At 39.6% G+C, this 20,412-nt stretch overlaps 1 protein-coding gene across 5 annotated transcripts in view; it reads left to right on the forward strand.

Moving 5' to 3' along the window:
• The window catches only part of EOGT (EGF domain specific O-linked N-acetylglucosamine transferase), a 41,782-nt gene extending 21,943 nt beyond the window's left edge, over positions 1 to 19,839 (forward strand). For all 5 annotated transcript variants that reach the window (XM_059879574.1, XM_005222641.5, XM_005222638.5 and 2 more), the window contains 8 exons: positions 3,471 to 3,563; positions 3,910 to 3,981; positions 5,490 to 5,576; positions 6,083 to 6,151; positions 9,370 to 9,431; positions 14,607 to 14,726; positions 16,916 to 17,018; positions 17,600 to 19,839. In XM_059879574.1, the coding sequence (XP_059735557.1) occupies positions 3,471 to 3,563; positions 3,910 to 3,981; positions 5,490 to 5,576; positions 6,083 to 6,151; positions 9,370 to 9,431; positions 14,607 to 14,726; positions 16,916 to 17,018; positions 17,600 to 17,746 (753 nt within the window). In that variant the 3' untranslated portion in view covers positions 17,747 to 19,839. The remainder of the gene's footprint in view (positions 1 to 3,470; positions 3,564 to 3,909; positions 3,982 to 5,489; positions 5,577 to 6,082; positions 6,152 to 9,369; positions 9,432 to 14,606; positions 14,727 to 16,915; positions 17,019 to 17,599) is intronic.
• The last annotated feature ends 573 nt before the right edge of the window (positions 19,840 to 20,412 follow it).

Consider the following 20,412-nt stretch of genomic DNA (forward strand, 5'->3'; position numbering starts at 1 on the left):
GCCCTGATGTGACCTCCTTCCTCTGCTCCTCTCTGTGATCCATTTAGAACCTGTTTTCTTGGTCAGAGAGGGCTTTGCTCGTGGCTGAGTCAGGGTCTCAGGACAGGCAAGTACCAGGTTGTGTCAGAATCGAGACCCCCAGAAGCCTGTAGGGAGGATGTGGGTGGGATGAGGTGTCCCGTGGCTGCCACCTGGTTCTCTTTTGCTGGAGGCCCCCAGAGACCTGTAGGGAGGTTGGGAGTGGTGGTGAGGTGTCCTGTGGCTGCCACCTGGTTCTCTCTTGCTGGGAAGGCCTTGAGGGAAGCAGCTCTGCCACCCTAGGCTGACATGAGTTGAACCCCGCTGCGGTGGATGGTGTTGTTCTGGAATCAGTCTTTGTGGCCCTGGACAAGCTATGTGCCCCGAGGAGGAGTTGGGAGCTGGTGGTGATCTGCACTTCAGATCAGTTTACAGACTTTGCCCACAAGGAAGCGTCTGAGGCCGCCTGTCTCACCTGCACAGAGCTTGGCAGTGTAACTGCTGACCTGGAGCCATGCACCCGGGTCACTCCTGCAGACGCATTTCTGGCAGGATTGCTCTTACACAAGGAGCACCAGGGGGCTTACTGCAGGCTTTCCGCCTTTCCTTGTGCTGAGAAGTGTACTAGAGCTTTATTATTACTATTTTTAATTATACAACTAAGACCAAGTTATAATGAGTTCAGTGAACCCAGAAATATATAAAGTTTTTTTTTTTTTTTTAAGTTTCCCTTATCTCCTCGAATTCCATTTCCTTTGAAGGTTAATTGTGGTTAGCATATGTGAGAATCCATTGCAAGACTTTATTTTAATAAATGTAAACACATCTTTATACAACACTTATACAAGGACTTACATTAGGATGTATATATATATATAATGGAGAAGGCAATGGCACCCCACTCCAGTCCTCTTGCCTGGAAAATCCCATGGACGGAGGAGCCTGGTAGGCTGCAGTCCACGGGGTCGCTAAGAGTCGGACACGACTGAGCGACTTCACTTCCACTTTTCACTTTCATGCATTGGAGAAGGAAATGGCAACCCATTCCAGTGTTCTTGCCTGGAGAATCCCAGGGACAGGGGAGCCTCCTAAGAGGCTGTCTATGGGGTCACACAGAGTCGGACATGACTGAAGTGACTTAGCAGCAGCAGCAGCAGCAGCATATATATATAATGTGAAATCACTCAGTCGAGTCTTGACTCTTCGACCCCATGGATTGTAGCCCACCAGGCTCCTCTGTCCATGGGATTCTCCAGGCAAGAATACTGAAGTGGGTTGCCATGCCCTCCTCCAGGGGAGATCTTCCCAACCCAGGGATTGAACCTGGATCTCCCGCATTGTGGGTGGATTCTTTACTGCCTGAGCCACCAGAAATGCCTTAGTGCATGTATTTCCCTCTGCCCCTACTCTGAACACATTTAATTTGTTTCCAGTTCTTTGCTCTTTACAGAAATTCTGTCCTGAACATCTTTTTCATATACATGTATCTTTACACAGTCATCCTAGAATTTCTGAAGGGCAGATTCTTAAAAGGGGAATTTCTAAGTCATAGATTGTCTTACATTTGAGATATACACAGGAGGAAATTTTATGTCATCTTAAGACTGTACAAATATTCTTCAACATAAGACTGGAAAAGTCCCTCCTTCCTCTGTGGCAAATCATTTGAATTTGAGGGATGTGGAAAAAGAAGCTTCTCGAGGTGGTTACTACTGAATAACACATGCCATCTCTGAAAAGGGACCAGTCAGGATCACTGTATTTTATTATTAAATTTTACTTATTTCATCACAAGTATTTTATCTCAGGAAACTGCCTAGAATCACTTCTTTAATTACCCTTTATTTATTATTGAACCAAAACAGGAACATGTAATTTTTGATGGTGTTGAGAAGGGCCTTTATTAGAACAGCACTGGAGACCCACTGAAGCAAAGAATTTTTATTTTTTATCTTCACATCTAACAGTTCTCAATACCTTTGAAATGACTCTAATATGTGCAATATAAAATTTTCAAAATCTGAAAAAAAAAGAATGCTGTAAAGATAAAAAGACATGGACATAATGAATATCATGTGTAACCAGCTGGAGACCTTGAATGTAACCCTACAGTGTGTATTTCCTATTTCTTTTGGCTGAGTTTTTCCATCTAAATTCTACCATTTTTATATAAATTGATCTACTTCCTTCAGCTGATGGAGTAGTAATTAATTTCTACTTTTCAAAAATGAAATGCATTTGGTAAGTGTCCAGAAAGAATTAGTTCTGCCATATACAGGTTACACGTATGGAGTCTGGAACCAAATAGACTGGATTTAATCCCAGCTCTGTAAACCCAGCAGCTCTACAGTTCAGGTAGATTACTTTAACTTTGTCTCAGTTTCCTCATCTGTAAAATAGGGATAATGGTATTCCCTCACTCATGAAGTTAGTGCAGTGGTTTAATGTGTTAATAATGTCAAGTTCTTAAAACAGTGCCTGGGATGTAGGAAGTATGCAAGATACTATTGCCATTACTCTGATTAATGTCAAAGGGAATTATCAAATATTACTCATTAATCAATAGGGAGATCATTTCCTAGAGTTACTAACATTATATATATTTTTTAACATTATATTTTTAATGTTAAAACTTCCAAAGCATTTTCTTACTCTCAGATTTTTTTTTCCTTGGAGGATAATTGCTTTACAATGTTGTGGTGGTCTCTGCCATATGTTAACATGAATCAGTAATAACTGTGTGTGTGTGTGTGTGTGTGTGTGTCCTCTCCCTCTTGAGCCTCCGTCTCCCTGACATCCCACCCATCTCGGTCATCACAGAGTGCCAGGCTAGGCTCCCTGTGTTATATAGCGGCTTCCCACTAGGTAATGTTTTACATATGATAGTGCGTAATATATGTCAGTGCTCCTTCTTCAATTTGTCCTACCCTCTCCTTCCCCCTCTGTGCCTACCAGTCCTGCCTGTACATCTGCATCTCCTTTTCTTCTCTGTAAATAGGATCATCAGTACCATGTTTCTAGATTCCATAAGCGCTCAGATTTCTTTCCAAAAGTGCATTCTGTCTGCTCTGATGAGTTTTGCTCCCTGTGCATGTTCTGGTGTGGACAAAAGGTAATGTGTCTATGTGTTGTGTGGTTTGGATAGAAAATTCACAGGAAAAAAACCGCACAATGATTCCAGTTTTAAGGACATGAGAATAAAAAGGGCTAGGGTAGGAAAACAAAACATTTTTAGCAGACTGAGATTATAATTGTGATGATTATTTCTGATGCTATTCCATCAAATTAGGGACTTGCTCAGGCCCAAGATGAAAATTCATTTTTCTTCTATGGGTTTTATGAACTGTGTTTCAGGTTGTTGGTTCACTAACAAGCTAATTCAAGTGTTTTCTGATGTTTTTGAAAAGCCAGGTTTAGCCACATTCCCTAACTTACTTTGTTTCCACTTTCAGAGCTCCTATGGATATGGTGACCTGTTCTCCGACACGTGGAAAGCATTTACTGATTATGATGTTATACATTTGAAAACTTATGACGCCAAAAGGGTACTGGAAGCTTTACTGAAATGCCTGTAAATAACTGTCATTATCAATGACTCACTCATCAAATGAATATTTAATCTGGGTTTCTATGAGCTATTATCATTGATTTCTAACTCCTTAGTTTCTTTGTAATAACTAGAATTGTCATGATTATTTTAACCACGTAGCTTTTAAAAACTTTTCCCCATAACTTTTCTGAAAATACGAATGCCATTTGATTGAAATAATTAGCTAATCAAAATATTTTAATGCAAAATAGAGATTAATTTTTTCTATAAAAAAATTGCTGTTTTGGTGTGAAGGATGCAGATTGTAATTCTCTTACCTTTTAAAATATCTCCATTCTTAGGTATGTTTTAAAGAAGCTATTTTTTCCTTACTTCCCCGGATGAGATACGGGCTATTCTATAACACCCCTCTGGTAAGCATGTCATCTGTGGTTGACAGTCATATCCAGAGAATTGATTCTTGGTGGATTTTAAGATAACATTTAAAAGAAAAAATTAAATTTTTTTTAATTGGTGGAAATTTGCTTTACAATGTTGTATTGGTTTTTGCCACACAACAATGTGAATCAGTCATAATTATATATATATATGCACATACACACACACATAGTTTTATATATATATATATATGCACATACACACACACACATAGTTTTATGTATATATATATATATATACACACACACACACACACACACACATATACACATCCCCTCCCTTTTGAGCCTCCCTGCCCTCCCCTTATCCCACCCTTCTAGGTCATCACAGAGTGCCAGACTGGGCTCCCTGTGTTATGTAGCAACTTCCCACTGTCTGTCTGTTTTACACGTGATAGTGAATGTATGTTATTGCTGCTTTCCCAGTTCATACCACTCTCACCTTCCCCTGGTATGTCTGCAAGTCCATTCTCTGCTAGGTTCATCAGTACCATTTTCCTAGATTCCATATATCCGTTAATATATAATACTTGTTTTTCTGACTGACTTCATTCTGTATAAGAGGCTCTAGATTCATCTACCTTACTACAGCTGACTCAAATGCATTCCTTTTCATTCCATTGTATGTAGGTACCACATCTTTATCCATTCATTTGTTGATGGACATCTAGATTGCTTCCGTGCTTTGGCTATTATAAATATTGCCACCGTGAACATTGGGTATATGTGTCTTAGAATTGTGGTTTTCTCAGGGTATATGCCCAGTAGTGGGATTGCTAGGTCATATGGTAGATGACCTAGACCCGGACTGGTGATGGAAGTAAATTCTGATGCTGTAAAGAGCAATATTGCATAGGAACCTGGAATGTTAGGTCCATGAATCGATGGTAAATTATAAGCGGTCAAAAAGGAGATGGCAAGAGTGAACATTAACATTTTAGAAATCAGTGAACTAAAATGGACTGGAATGGGCGAATATTCTTTGAAAGAATTGACGCTGAAGCTCCAATACTTTGGCTACTTGATGCAAAGAACTGATTTATTTGAAAAGACCCGATGCTGGGAAAGATTGAAGGCAGTAGGAGAAGGGGATGATGGAGGATGAGATGGTTGGATGGCATTACTGACTTGATGGACATGAGTTTGAGCAAGCTCTGGGAGTTGCTGATGGACAGGGAAGCCTGGCATGCTGCAGTCCATGGGGTGGCAAAGAGTTGGACTGAGCAACTGAACTGAACTGATGATAGATTTATTGCTAGTTTTTCAAGGACTCTTCATACTGTTTTCCATAATGACTGTATCAGTTTACATTCTCACCAACAGTGTAGGAGGGCCTCGTTTTCTCCATGTCCTCTCCAGCATTTATTGTTTGTAGATTTTTTGATGATGGCCATTAAGATAGTACTTATGTATAACTTGAGAACATCTTAAATAGCAATGCAGAAATTACTCATTGTAATAGGAAATATTGTTTTTTATTGTAGATTTCTGGGTGTCAAAATACCGGGTTATTCAGGGCATTTTCCCAGCATGTACTGCATAGACTGAACATCACACAAGAGGGTCCCAAGGTAATGGCTGCGTTATGGTTTCTGAGGTAGGCTCGACTTTTCACCCCCTGATAAAAGTCAATATCATCTTTACAGAAAAAGGAGATCATCAGCAGACAGTGTTTTCTGGATTAACCAGAAATTCTGACCTGGAGTAATTTGAAATCAGATGTCAATAACCTAGGAAATTTTGATAAACTAAGAGATAGTGGAAGAATGTACTTTTTTTTTCCTTTTCCTTTCCCTATCTCTTCCCTTCCTCTCCCAAGCTCTCACCCAGCCCACATATCCTCTGCCCCCAAATATACCCAAACAGAAGTAGTGTAATGAATGCATTTTGCCTTCTGTGGCTAAAGTGAGTACATTTTTATCCCCTGGGAGAACTGTGAAGAAATCAGGCTAAAAGGAAAACAAAAAGTCCCATAAAGATGTCCTTATTGAGTTTTATCTCTTGGTGAAAATCCCATTTTAAGTTTTATTTATTTGTCTGTCCAGGCATACACAGCAATATTTTGCCTTTTTCACAGGGTGGAAAAATTCGAGTGACCATTCTCGCACGGAGCACAGAGTATCGGAAAATACTGAACCAAAATGAGGTCAGTTTTTGGTAGGCATTTTTAATAGTGACATATTGAATTTAACTTCCTATGAGTAATGTGCTTTTTTTTTCATATCCTACTAAATGCTTTGGTTTGGAATTATTAGCTTTTAGAATATTTTGATGGCTGCACCCAGTTCATTTATTAGATTTCTACTGGAAATCATCAAGCCAGACATTACTAAATGAGCCCTGCCTTACTATAGACGTTCCTCTGCACTAACTGAGAGTGGAAACAGAGACAAAACTGCCCGAGTCCTGCCTTTGCTGCCATGGATTGCCAGGCGTTTTGTCTCTGGACAAACTAGCAGCTGAGCGAATATCTTTGGGCAGATGGTAGATGGAGTGTAGCAAGACTGTGGCCTCCAGCAGCAGATGAAGTTGGAAAAGTCCTTATCCTTTTCATGGGTATCTTAGAAATTGTTCCCCTTTTATGCTTCCCGACTCATTTCAACAATGTCAATTCATAACTTATACTTAATTTCAACAAGATTGCAATGGAAGGCTCCCTGCAACAGCAGCACAGGGCAATGTGCTTGCAATAGTAAGGTTTCTAGATGTCTGGAAAAGACAAGGATTGTCCCCTAGAGATTCCACAAGGAGTGCAGCACTGTGTACACCCTGATTTCATCCCACTGAGACTTCTGTCTCTGTGTGTCAAATTTCTGTGCTACAGAACTGTAAGAGGATAAATTGTGTTGTTTTAAGATGATAAGTGTGTAGTAATTTGTCATAGTAGCAAATAGAGAGGCATGAAACTGACTTCTTTATTTATTTGTAAATCACTCTGGCTGCAAGAATAGAATCAGGGAGATTGATTAAGAGCTGTTGCTCCGATAAGAGCTTAGATGAAGGGGAGGACAGGAGGGAATGACAAGATAAATGGTTTCGGGATATATCTTGGAGATAGGGCCTATGACACTGCGTGTGGGAGTGTAAAGTTATAGCCTCGGTGAGGCCAGGAGAGGTAGTGAGGATCAGGCATGAACTCCTGGACTGTTAGCCTAAGCACTTCAGTGGACTTGAGATGGGAGGGAATTTGGGGGCAGCTTTTGATGGGTAAAATGTTTGGCACAAGTTAATTTGGATGCCTAAGAGGCTGATCCAAATTGTGTAATTAGCATCTCTTTTTGAGACACATATGGATTATGGAGGACATGAACATATGGTGTGATGAGGCATCGATTGTAAGCTCTGTGGATGGAAGAAATGAACAGCGTGTGTATGTATGTTTTAAAGACCTGGAAATAAAAATGTATCAAGTAATGCACTGAGGGGTGGACAGATGAGATGCGTCATTAGTAGGCAGATGAGTAGTACTTATTGGAAAGGTAGCACGTTTTGGATGCAAGTATGTGCCAAGCATGTGTTCCCTCTGCCTGTCCTTCAACTCTCCAAGCAGACCAATAATATCAGTGTTTTATTATTGTTCTCCATTCTAAACGAGAACACTGAACCTTGGAGGTTAAAAAAACATGCCCAAGTTCACCCAGCTGGTGAGCAGAGTAACGGGGCGGGGTGGGGGAGGGAAGGGAGCCTACTTCATAGGCAGAGAACACTCCATAGCTGTAACCCAGCTTCATGGGGGCGGAGGCTAACCACTTTCCTTCCCTGTCCGTCGGTCAACTGCTGGAGCAAAGTCCAGTGGAAAGGTGCCACCAGTGGGTGCTGCTCTGCAGCCCTCCACGTTCTCACATCCAGCCCCGCAGGTTGCCTGGATGCTCTTGCCCTAAGGCAGGATTTGGTCATTTAGCTCCAACCCCAAGCCATCGTGTGCCCAACTGGTTGCTTTGCTCCCAGAATTGGTGTCCCTGAACTCCCAGGCAGAGAAGAAAGCACTTTTCCCTTTTCCTTGACTCGTGAATAGATAACAAAACCTAGATACCCTCTTTAAATGATGGTTCATGCAGTCTTGCCCAGACTCAAGGTTAGAGCAATCATTCCGGAAGGGATATGGCCATGTCTCTGGTCTGACTAGAAATCATGGAAAAAAGCACACTTCCTTCGGGATCCTTGGAGACATGTGACTCCTTTTAAGTAGGCCCATCTCATTATAAGACAGGGGCTCATGCCCTCTGATTAATTCTCCCCTGGAAAGTGGAATTCTAATCTCTCCTCACTCCTTCAATTACTTGCTATAAACAGTGTATCTGTGGGCGTCCAGGGACTGGCCACTGAGAGAAACTTCTACTTTATAACTCTGTGAGTGTGTGATGGGGGATGGGATTGGATTTGGGCCACTGCTGGTTGCTTTTTATAAGCGATAGACTGGAAGTGCACTAGCGAAGAACGCAGGTTCTGGGGTCAGATGACCTAGATTTAGTTTTGGCCCTGCCACTTGCTATACGGGAGATCCTGGGAAAGTTGTTTACCTTCTCTAAGACTTCAGTACATCATTTATGAAATGGGTATAATATAATACTTCCTTGGTATGGTATTTGTGAGCAGGAAGTGACATATACCTAAAGCACTTGGAAATGCCAGCATGATTTCAGTGCAGAGTCAGTGATGCTTCTGTACCTGTTGTTGTTGCAATCAGAGTGTACACATGAGAAGGCAGGATACAAATACAAAATGCTTCTGAAAAGCAGTGATCCGAGGTATTGGGTTAAGATGGCTTATTTGTGAGGGACCTAGAGAACCATGGCGATGCTTTTGATGTGATGATGAATTAATCGAGCTTAGTTGTTTTCTCTTTGCTAAAAGTATAGTTGTTTTTCTATGTAGAGATGTTGAAATTTTTTTCTGCCAGGAGTTTAGTATTTTTGGTGGATGAGGTTCCAAAGCACTAGGTGTTTGTCTGAAATGATATATTGGGTAGGAAGAAAATTCTGAAACAAAGTCGGTGCCCAGTGAATACAGATTGAAAGTTGAGGGACTAACTATTAGAATAACGGTAGCTAAAAGGTAACATTTCACGTGTGTCTATGACAAGCCCTTTGCTTTTATGAATTTTCTCCTTTCATCCTCATAGCAGCCCAGTGCAGAGCAATTTTAGGAAGGTGGTATGTTCCTCCCTAAAATGCAGAGGTGGAGCCTGCACTTGAACTCAGTTAAGGTTTAAAACTGAAACATATTTGTATGAAAATATAAAGGGGATTTAATACTTGAAACATAACTTTACATGAAAAATAAGAAATTTGAGGACTTCAAGGTAAATAAAACTGAAGAGAAGGAAGGAAAAGAAATTCTAAATATATTTCTTTTTTCCCCCAGCTTGTAAATGCACTGAAAACAGTATCTACATTTGAGGTCCAGATTGTTGATTATAAGTATAAGTAAGTAATAATCCAGTCTTGGGCAGATCCTGTCCTCTTTGGCTTGGATGAAGGAGGAGCCTCCTCATCCTTTGGCGGGGAGAGGAGGGAGGGCTTTGTGAATGGGAGGTGTTGGCACTGTGGATCTGGAAGGGACAAGCAGATACCATCAGTGAATGAAGTGGGCAGGTGAGGACGCCAAGTCTAGTGGGCGGAAGTTCTTCCGCTATGACAGGCCTGATGTTGCCACACTATCCCTTTTTAAAGAGAAGTGATGAATCCTATTTTCATTTGAAATTTCTGAATTTCTAAAGTCAGCAACTGGGAAACTTCCCTGGCGGTCCAGTGGTTAAGACTTCACCTTTTAATGTAGGGGCTGCTGGTTCAATCCCTGGTTGGGGAGCTAAATCCTACATGCCTTGTGGCCCGCAAAAATCAAAACATAAAGCAGAAGCAATATTGCAACAAATTCAATAAAGACTTTAAAAATGGTCCACATTAAAAAAAAAAATCTTAAAACTAGCAAGTACTTCCAAATTTTAAAAAATGGCATAAATCTGAATTGCCCTGTTAGCAGCTGGGTTTCATCTTCTGGGCTAAGATTAGTCATATGGAAATAATTTGAGGTTCATTGAACAGTATGAGGTTTAAAAAAAAATCTTATAAAATATTTACATTTTGGGGACTTCCCCAGTGGTTCTGCCTTCTAATGCTGGAGGTATGGGTTAGATCCCTGGCTGGGGACCCAAGGTCTCACATGCTGTGGGGTGAGGCTAAAAATTAAAAAGAAATTTTTTTTTTACATTTTCTTTAAAATTCTAACACAAGTAAAAAGTTAGAAAGATAGAATTTACCATTTATGTAGCCCCTGTTGATACACATACTATATCATATGTTATATGTTATGTAACCCCTGTCTACGTAACCCCTGTTGATGTAGAAACTATAGGGCTATAAAAGTGATACATGTTCTTGATTGAAAAAGTCAAGCAGTATAGAAAAGTTCCAAAGGAAAATGAAAACTTTTCTCTCTCCTGTTCACCCACCCACAGTCATAGTGTTGTTTTCCACATTTAACAGCTTTTTTCTGTGTTAAAAAGTACACATTTACCAACATACAGTGCCTGACATGGTTCGGTTTAAACTTATTAGTAAGCCTGGGCATTTAGCACCTCATTCGTTACACGTTTGTTCATTTACACAAGTCTTTGTCAGGTACCTGCCATGAACGGATCACTAGGCTTAAAAGTAGGAAGACAGTTATGGAGGAAGCATGGCCATGTCCCAACAGCAGACACTAAGTACAAATAAATAGCAGTTGCAAGAACAGCAGCTGTTTGTTGAGACTTAGTCTTTTTTCCCCCCAACGTTTAAACTTTTTATTTTGTATTGGGGTAGAACCGATGAACAATATTGTGGTAGTTTCAGGTGGACAGCAAAGGGACTCAGCCATACATATACATATATCCTTCTCCCCCAAACTCCCCTCCTATCCATGGTGCCACATAACACTGAGCAGAGTTCCATGTGCTGTATGGTAGGTCCTTGTTGGTTATCCATTTTAGTATAACCGTCCATACATGATCTTCCCAACTGTCCCTTCTCACCAACAGCCATAAGTTCGTTAATCTAAGTCTGCGAGCACTGACACGTATTCTTAATGCTTTCCTTGCTCTGGCTCATCTTCCTCTTTCAAGAGTCTTGTGAAGTTTCTGAAGCTATTTCTGTCTGACAGGTGACACTAACCCGATGGTAATCCTCACTGCCACCTGAGGAAGTGCAGAGGCAAGAAGAGAGCCCAGGGTTAGTGACAGTAAATTCAGACCTTGCCAACCTGAGGGATGCGATAGAAACATAATAGTTGAGCTTTGTGAGTTTTGATCTATAGGCATTTCCCAGAAATGACCAGTCACAGATGTGTTCCCTGGACAAGTGCCCCTTGTTCCCCTCAGTGTCAGTGGGCGTCCCGGGGAAACTGAGGCACATGTACCTCGTGTGAGACGCACGTGGTGCCTTTGTCTTCCTTCCCTCGTGCAGGTGCGGGATTTCTGTTCCATCCTGAAAGGAAGCTCTTCAAAGAGGAGAAGCTGATGAAGAGGAAAGTCGCTTCCCCTTCTTTGAGCAAACAGATCTTGTTCATTTATTTTTCTTCACTTTGGGTGGGTGGGACTCAGAGATTGGATTCTATTTTATTTATCAGAGTATTAGACTCTGTCCAGCATTTCTTCCCAGCCTCACTTCAGTGAACTTTTTTGGCTGTTGTTCTTGTTGTTCAGTCACTCAGTGGTGTCAGACTCTTTGCGACCCCATGGACTGCAGCACGCTGGACCTCCCTGTCCTTTACCATCTCCTGGAGCCTGCTCAGACTCATGTCCATTGAGTCAGTGATGCATTCCAACAATCTCGTCCTCTGTGTCCCTTTTCCTCCTGCCTTCTGTCTTTCCCAGCAGCGGGGTTTTTTCCAGTGAGGCAACTCTCAGCATCAGGTGGCCAAATCAAGAGGCTATTTAGTTCCTCTTTGCTTTCTGCCATAAGGGTCGTGTTGTCTACATATCTGAGATTATTGATATTTCTCCCAGAGATCTTGATTCCAGCTTGTGCTTCGTCCAACCTGACATTTCACATGAGGTACTCTGCATATAAGTTAAATAAGCAAGGTGACAATATATGGCCTTGACCTACTCCTTTCCCAGTTTTGAGCCAGTCTGTTGTTCCATGTCCAGTTCTAACCGTTCGTTGCCTTTTGACCTGCATACAGATTTTGCAGGAGGAAAAAGGTGGTTTGGTATTCCCATCTCTTTAAGAATTTCTCACAGTTTGTTGTGATCCACACAGTCAAAGACTTCAGTGTAACCAATAAAGCAGAGGTAGATGTTTTTCTGGAATTCTCTTGCTTTTTTTATGATCCAACAGATGTTGGCAATTTGTTCTCCGGTTCTTCTGCCTTTCTAAATCCAGCTTGAACATCTGGGAGTTCTTGGTTCATGTACTGTTGAAGAGAATTTCGAGCATTACTTTGCTAGTGTGTGAGATGAGTGCAATTGTGCGGTAGTTTGAGCATTCTTTGGCATTGCCCTTCTTTGCGATTGGAATGAAAACTGACCTTTTCCAGTCCTGTGGCCACTGCTTAGTTTTCCAAATTCACTGGCATATTGAGTACATCACTTTCACAGCATCATCTTTTAGGATTTGAAATAGCTCAGCTGGAATTCCATCACCTCCACTAAAGCCCACTTGACTGCACATTCCGGATGTCTGGCTCTAGGTGAGTGGTCACACCATCGTGGTTATCTGGGTCATGAAGATCTTTTTTGTACAGTTCTTCTGTGTATTCTTGCCACCTCTTCTCAATATCTTCTGCTTCTGTTAGATCCATACCATTTCTGTCCTTAATTGTGCCCATCTTTGCATGAAATGTTCCCTTGGTGTCTCTCATTGTTTTGAAGAGGTCTCTAGTCTCTCCTATTCTGTTGTTTTCCTCTATTTCTTTGGACTGTTCACTTAGGAAGGCTTTCTTATCTCTCCCTGCTGTTCTTTAGAACTCTGCATTCAGATGGGTGTTTCTTTCCTTTTCTCCTTAGCTTTTTGTCTCTCTTCTTTTCTCAGCTATTTGTAAGGCCTCCTCAGGCAACCATTTTGCCTTTTTGCATTTCTTTTCCTTGGGGATGGTTTTCATCACTGCCTCCTGTACAATGTCACGAACCTCTGTCCATAGTTCTTCAGGGACTCTGTCTATCAGATCTAATCCCTTGAATCTATTTGTCACTTCCAGTATATAATCATAAAGGATTTGATTTAGATCATACCTGAATGGTCTAGTGGTTTTCCCTACTTTTTTCAATTTAAGTCTGAATTTTGCAATAAGAAGTTCATGATCTGAGCCATAGTCAGCTCCCAGTCTTGTTTTTGCTGACTCTATAGAGCTTCTCCATCTTCAGTTGCAAGGAATATAATCAATCTGATTTCAATATTGCCCATCTGGTGATATCCATGTGTGGAGTCATCTCGTGTGTTATTAGAAGAGAGTGTTCGCTATGACCACTGCTTTCTCTTGGCAAAAGTCTGTTAGCCTTTGCCCTGCTTCATTTTGTTACTCCATGTATCTCTTTACTTCCTACTTTTGCATTCCAGTCCCTTCTGATAAAAAGGACATCTGTTTAGGGTGTTAGTTCTAGAAGGTCTTGTAGGTCTAGATAGAACCATTCAATTTCAACTTCTTCGGCATTAGTGGTTGGGGCATAAACTTGGATTACTATGATACTGAATGGTTTGCCTTGGAAATGAACTGAGATCACTTTGTCGTTTTTGAGATTATACCCAAGTACTGCATTTCGGACCCTTTTGTTGACTCTGAGGGCTTCTCCATTTCTTCTAAGGGATTCTTGCCCACAGTCGTAGATATAATAGTCATCTGAATTAAATTCTCCCACTCCCGTCCATTTTAGTTCACTGATTCCTAAACTGTCAATGTTCACTCTTATCATCTCCTGTTTAACCACTTGCAATTTACCTTGATTCGTGGACCTTTTGCCTCTTACTTTCGTTTCAAAGTTTGCACATCTTTCAGTGTCTTGAATTCAAAGACCAGCACGCATAAAATTGTGGATTCATCTGTTGCACAGGCAGGAAAATGCCCTCATGGTATCTGAGATAATTTTAGCGGTGCACAGATGTCAATTGAATAACTCAAATCATGCAAGCAAGAATTTGTTTTATTTTTGAAAAGTTCTTGTATGATCTTAAGGAAATAGTTTTCAGTTGGTTGCTAAATATATCATAACATCACTGTAATGCTTGCTAATTCCACTTTTTAAAAAAAGAGTGAGCCTTGGGATCAGAGCTTTGCCTTGTAGTGTTACCTACTTACCTTGGAATAATGTTTTTTAGCTTGATTATACCCATTTTTACAGTTTTATGTCATGTGTTATTAGTCTTCCATTTAAGACAGGTATAAAAGTTTCCTTCTAAAACAAGAACATGCAAGTTTTAAAGAAGGCAAGCTTAACTTAGAAAAAATGTTTATTTATTAAGTAAGCTGTTAGTTATGGAAGTAGGCTTGAAATTGGCAAATATCATGAAGAAATGTACTTTTAACTGGGAAAGACACTTGTATAAATGTTACCATGAATCGTGAGCTTACTCAACTCAGTACTTTCCCTCTCCTCCCCTTTCTTTTGTTGTTCATTATGTTCACAGGGAACTTGGGTTTTTAGATCAGCTGAGAATCACGCATAACACAGACATATTTATTGGAATGCATGGAGCTGGTCTTACCCATTTGCTTTTCCTTCCAGACTGGGCTGCGGTGTTTGAACTGTAAGTATTTGGGGACACTTTAATATTGAGGTAGCTGATAATGCTTTTTCTGCTTGCTGAGACTTTCATTCAGAGCCTCAAAAGGCTTAATATTTAATTATTACAAAGAAGTCACATCATATATACATCTAGAAAGAAAAGAAAAAAAGACCTAAAAGTTTGAAGACTGCGATTAGCATCCTTAGCAAGCAAATAACCCTTTCCTCCCCCATCTCAGCAGGATTCAGGAGATGTGAATCTGTGGTTTCCTTCCTCTGAGTGCATTCCTGAAAGCCTTGTGTGCTTGTCAACTGAAAGCCTCTCCCTGCCATCAGTGTAGTGACTGTGTGAAAAGAGAACCTGTGTGTTGCGTACCCATGTTCATGGCAGTGTTATCTTATTAGGCAAGTGGTGGAAGAAACTCAGTTGTCCATTGACTATGGAACGGGTAAATGAAATGTGATGCAGACACAAACGTACCCAGTGGAATACTATTCAGCCTTACAAAAGAAAGAAATCCTGTCTTGTGCAGTGACAGGGATGAACCTTGAGGACATTATGTTAAGTGAAATGTTACTCTGAAAAGCACGAATACTGTATGATTTCACTTTCATGAGGTACGTAGAGAAGTCAGATTCATAGAGACAAAAAGTAGAAGGGCGGGTGTCACGAACTGGTGGGAGAGGTGAAGGGGGACTTAGTGTTTAATGAGGACAGAGTTTCACTTTTGCATGATGAAAGTGTTCTGGTGATTGGTTATAACAGTGAGCTGTATGTACTACTGAACTCTACACTTAAAAATGGTTAAGATGGCAAATTTTATGTCGTGTGTTTTCTCTTAAAATGAAAGAGAGAGGGTTTGAGTATCTGTACTTCTAGTGAAGAACACAGCTCCAAAACATAAGCCACCCTCTTTGCCTGGTGCTCACAGGCACCATACAATTCCATGGGCCTGTTTGATTCCATATACACACACAGGAGACTGAGGCCTCAGGTGAAAGTAATTTTCCCACAGCGTTGCTCTAACTCGGTGGGTGGTTGTGGAGACATGGACCTCTCTCCTTTAATAATTCTACTCTGGATACCAACCGTGATTACTGTTAATGGATTCTTCCCCTTGCATCTAAATACCTTGATTTTGTGGTCGTATTTCAAAAATAACTTGGCATTTAAATGAGAGACTATTTAGAAAAAAAGTTGTCATGAACTTTCAACACCCTGAAAAACCTTTAAAAATAAATATATATGTTAGAGAAATAGCTAGATCATTGTGGGTTCTGTTTTAGTTCTTCCTTTCTCCCTGAGAGAGAGGGGCGGAAAGAGGAAAAGGAAGGAAGAAAAGAAATGTCACTGAGACATTTCAGTCCTTGGAGGTCAACAGTCCTGGGATCAGTTTCTTTTGGAGAATGTGTTACCCACCCACCCCAAGGCCATGTTCATATGCACAAGCTGGGGTTATTCGGAGTTAATATTAAGTTCACAGGCCTGTTGATAAAAATCCCCTCCATTCTTTAATCCTGTTCTGGTTTTTGAAAGTTAAGATGATTTAGTTATGAAAATGTTTAAAAAATAATGTTTCACTCTTGTGTGTGTGTGTTTCTATAAACCAGTTTTATTTATCTACCATACTACAGTTCACTCATATAAATCATATAATTCAGTGCTTTTAATATATTGACAGAGTTGTGCAACCACCACCACAATTTTACAATATTTTCATTGCCCCTCAGGGAAAATCAGTCTTCTTCAGCAGTTACTCTCATTCCATCTTTCTCCCAGCCCCTGGAAACCACTAATCTCCTTTCTGCCTCTGTAGATTTACAATTATGGACATTGCACAGAAGTGGAATCATGCAGTACGTGGGCTTTTTCTTACTGGCTGCTTTCACTTAGTGTCATGTTTTCAAGGTTCATCCATTTTGGGGCGTGGATCAGTGCTCATTCCTTTTTATTAGCATAATTCCTTGTATGGTTATGTACCATGTTTTATTTATCCATTTGTCAGTTGATAGACATTCAGATTCTTTTCACCTTTTGGCTATTGTGAATGCTGCTGCTATGAACATGAATCTCTCTCTCTTTCTTGTTTACTGTTTATACAATATTTTGCAAGAACATATTTGGGAGGTGAATTTTTTTCCCCAAAGAACTGTGGATTGGTCAAAAATCCCAGGCCAAAGCCCCATGTACAGATGTCCTTGTGTCCTTAGGTACAACTGTGGAGATGAACGTTGTTACCTGGACCTGGCTAGGCTGAGAGGTGTCCACTACATCACTTGGCGAAGGCAGAACAAAGTCTTTCCTCAAGATAAGGTAAAGTTCAATGACAGAACTCATCTTGTTTTATTTTTTAATTGGCTTAAAGTGTCTAATTAAATTGCAAATTGTCTTTAAACTTCAATCCAAAGATAAAACTGTTCTCTGGAATCATAAGTTGTTATTTTTTATATTTGCAAACTTGTGGGAGAGGGGAAATTAATTATTCTCTGTCTTTATGTGGAAAAGTGACCTTCATGAAATTTGGGACTAGAGAGATCTGTTAAATTATTTAGAGACGGGATCTGCAAACTGTAGACCAGTGGGCTATATCTGGCCCTCCACTCGTTTTTATAAATAAAGCTTTATTGGGACACAGTCCTTCTCTTTTGTTCACATGTTTTCTATGGCTCCTTGAGTACTCCAGTGGCAGTGTTGAATAATTGTGGTGGAGACTATGTGGTCCACAGAGCTGAAGAAAGTACATGCTATCTGGCCTATTACTGAAAAAAATTGCCAGCCTCTGATGTAGAGCATAAATTAAAATAGTTGCTTTGACCAAAGTGAAATAATTTTCTTCTTGTTCAGAAAATCACATCCTTAACAGCTTACAAATTTGTCTTTTGCTATTTTTGCAGGGCCACCACCCAACTCTGGGGGAGCATCCAAAGTTTACCAACTATTCTTTTGATGTAGAAGAATTTATGTACCTTGTCCTTCAGGCTGCAGATTATGTATTGCAACACCCAAAGTGGCCATTTAAGAAAAAACATGATGAGTTGTAAATCTGTTCAGTCTTTTTGCCAAAAGGGAGTTTTTGAGCAGTCCTGCACCCAGACTCACCTCACAGTTAAATAGGTAAAACAGCCTGTTATCTCCTAGCCCCAAATCATCTTTTTGTTTTTTAAAAAAAAAAATACCAATACAGTGCCTTCAGGATATTACTTATGTCTTTTATAGCTTTTAAGTGTTTTGTTTGATTTTTGTGTCATTGCTATTTATCAAAATACTATTTTGCACTGAAAACTTTACTTTTTATAGTTCAAAAATTGGGCCTGGGCTCACTGGTATCATTGAGCTTTTTTCTTAGGGATGCCAAAGTTTGCAACTTTCTTAGTTTTAGAATTTGTAAGTGTTTTTGTAGAATACCATGAGATCATCATTTTAGAGGCTTCCAACTTGATAATGATATGTTTGAGTAAAATCACAACTCATTTATTTGCCATAGTTTGTTCATAGCACTGTTCATAGTTGGACAGGAAAACATGCAATGCACACACACACACTACTGTTCATAGTTGGAAAGGAAAACATGCAACACACCCATGCACACATGTGTGCGCACGCACACACACACACACACACACACAGAGTTGTGGTTTTCAGTACCAAGCTATAGGACTGTGTTATAGATCAAACAGTATTATAAATAGATCTATTTTATTCTTATCAGAGTCCAAACGAGTTCTCTGTTATATCCTTATAGTCAACGGCAGGTTATATTCATCCAGAACCTGAATAAATCATGCTGTTTCCTTAATTCATATTCATATATTTCATATGCAAATCATGTTTTCCCCACGTGTAACAACCACGTATGATAAAAGCAAATGAGAACATTCTTTAGAACGGTTTTATGTATCTTCTAGCTGGTTCCCACCGGCTCTTTCTTAGCTGTGGAGAGCATTTATGTATGAAACAGTGGTTTCATTGTGCACATATTTGTAAGTGCATATACCTGTGTGTATCCGTCTACCTCTTTTAGCATGAAACTATTCCAGTGTTTGATTTTGCAAACTTCAAGTTAGCCACAAGTAGAGATTTTTTTTCCCCTATAAAAAAAGTAAAGGCAAAAAAGGGTAAAGACACACGTGAATTAGCCAGTTCAAAATGAGTAAGAAGCCATAAGAGAGTGTCATAGATTAAAAAGTATCTGACAGCCACCCCTACTCCCTCAGTGAGATTCACTTCTTACTATTTATGAACCTTCAATTTAGTGGTTGGAAACCACGGTTTTATTTTATTGCAAAATGTGAAGTTTACATTTTATTAACACTGAGTAATCTCATTTAGAGACTAGCAACTTCTATTTTTTTAAGTAAGGGATTAACAAAGTACAGCAGAGCTAAAATTTTTTTTATGTTTTAGAGTAGTTAAAAGAAAAAAGAACATACAGCAGACAAGTGACCTGAGAATCCTAAAATGTTTATTATCTGGACCTTTACAGAACACATTTGCTGACTTCTGCTTTAAAGGATTATCAACAATCTTCTAGAGTTTAGGAATATTTATTAAAATATCTGTAAATGAATTAATGAATCACTGTAGCAGTAGCTTTGATTTGAGACCTTTACAATATTTAAAAAGACTTACAACATGACTTTTGAAATGATTGGTGTTGCTGCTGTTCTTTGTCCAAAATACTGAGTAACCGCTGAGAAGATCATTCACGTGAAAGGAATTGTCAGGGCTATGTTGCATGTTTAGTCAGGGAGGCAGAAACATCTAAAAAAAAATGGCCTGAAAAAAACAGGTTTCAGCATTTATCTTCTTACCTCATTTTAAGAAGTGTTTGGCAATGTGATTCTGTAGATGAGCAAGAATTTTAGACATTGAAAACAATTTCATAATAAAATGTTACATTTGCATATTTCACAAAGAAACAGTACGTTTTATAGAAATGAGAAAATACGCTAGGTACTTTATGTAATTCACTTTTATCAGACTTTTTGATAGAAGCAAAAGAAGGTCTTCAAATTGTTATAAAATTTTAAATGTAAAGACTGCTCTTTTTATTAAGTCTTTGAAAGAGATGCATGTCATTGTTTGTACATTTGGGATATGGCTTTGGAATAAATCTTTTTATATTTTATTTGAATACCAGACTATTTTCAGGATTTTCTGTGTCTGAATGTCAGATGTTTACCTTTTTTTGTGTGTGTGCAATCTGGTCACTCCAGATTATATGAATTGAGTAGGTCACTGACAATTCAATTTAAGGAAAAGTTGTACCTTATAATTATTTAGCAGTTTATTATGTGATGCTTTCATGGTATATTGCATAATCTGTATAAACTCAACTTAGTTGTTCCCATTTTTTAATGTGACAAAAGTCAGATGCTGTTTAGGGGACCTCCCTAAAGATCACATGGCTTCTGATTCCACATCTATAGTCCTACATTTATATACCAGATTATGTGGTAAATATTGATGGTGCAACTACTGTGTACATTTCTACTCTAGGTTCTGGGGATACAGAAGTGAGATGAACAGAAAAAAGCCCTTGCCTTCATGGCCCTTGTGTTCTGATGAAGGAGACAGATATTAACATAAATAAGGAAAATATACTGTGTGTTGGATGTTGATACAAGCATGGTATGGACAAAACTAAAACAGGAATGAGGGCTCTGGAGCTCTGGGGGGAGGTAGAGTCCAGCACGCTTAGGTAGAG

Source organism: Bos taurus, chromosome 22, assembly GCF_002263795.3.
Source record: "Bos taurus isolate L1 Dominette 01449 registration number 42190680 breed Hereford chromosome 22, ARS-UCD2.0, whole genome shotgun sequence".
Taxonomy (NCBI): domain Eukaryota; kingdom Metazoa; phylum Chordata; class Mammalia; order Artiodactyla; family Bovidae; genus Bos; species Bos taurus.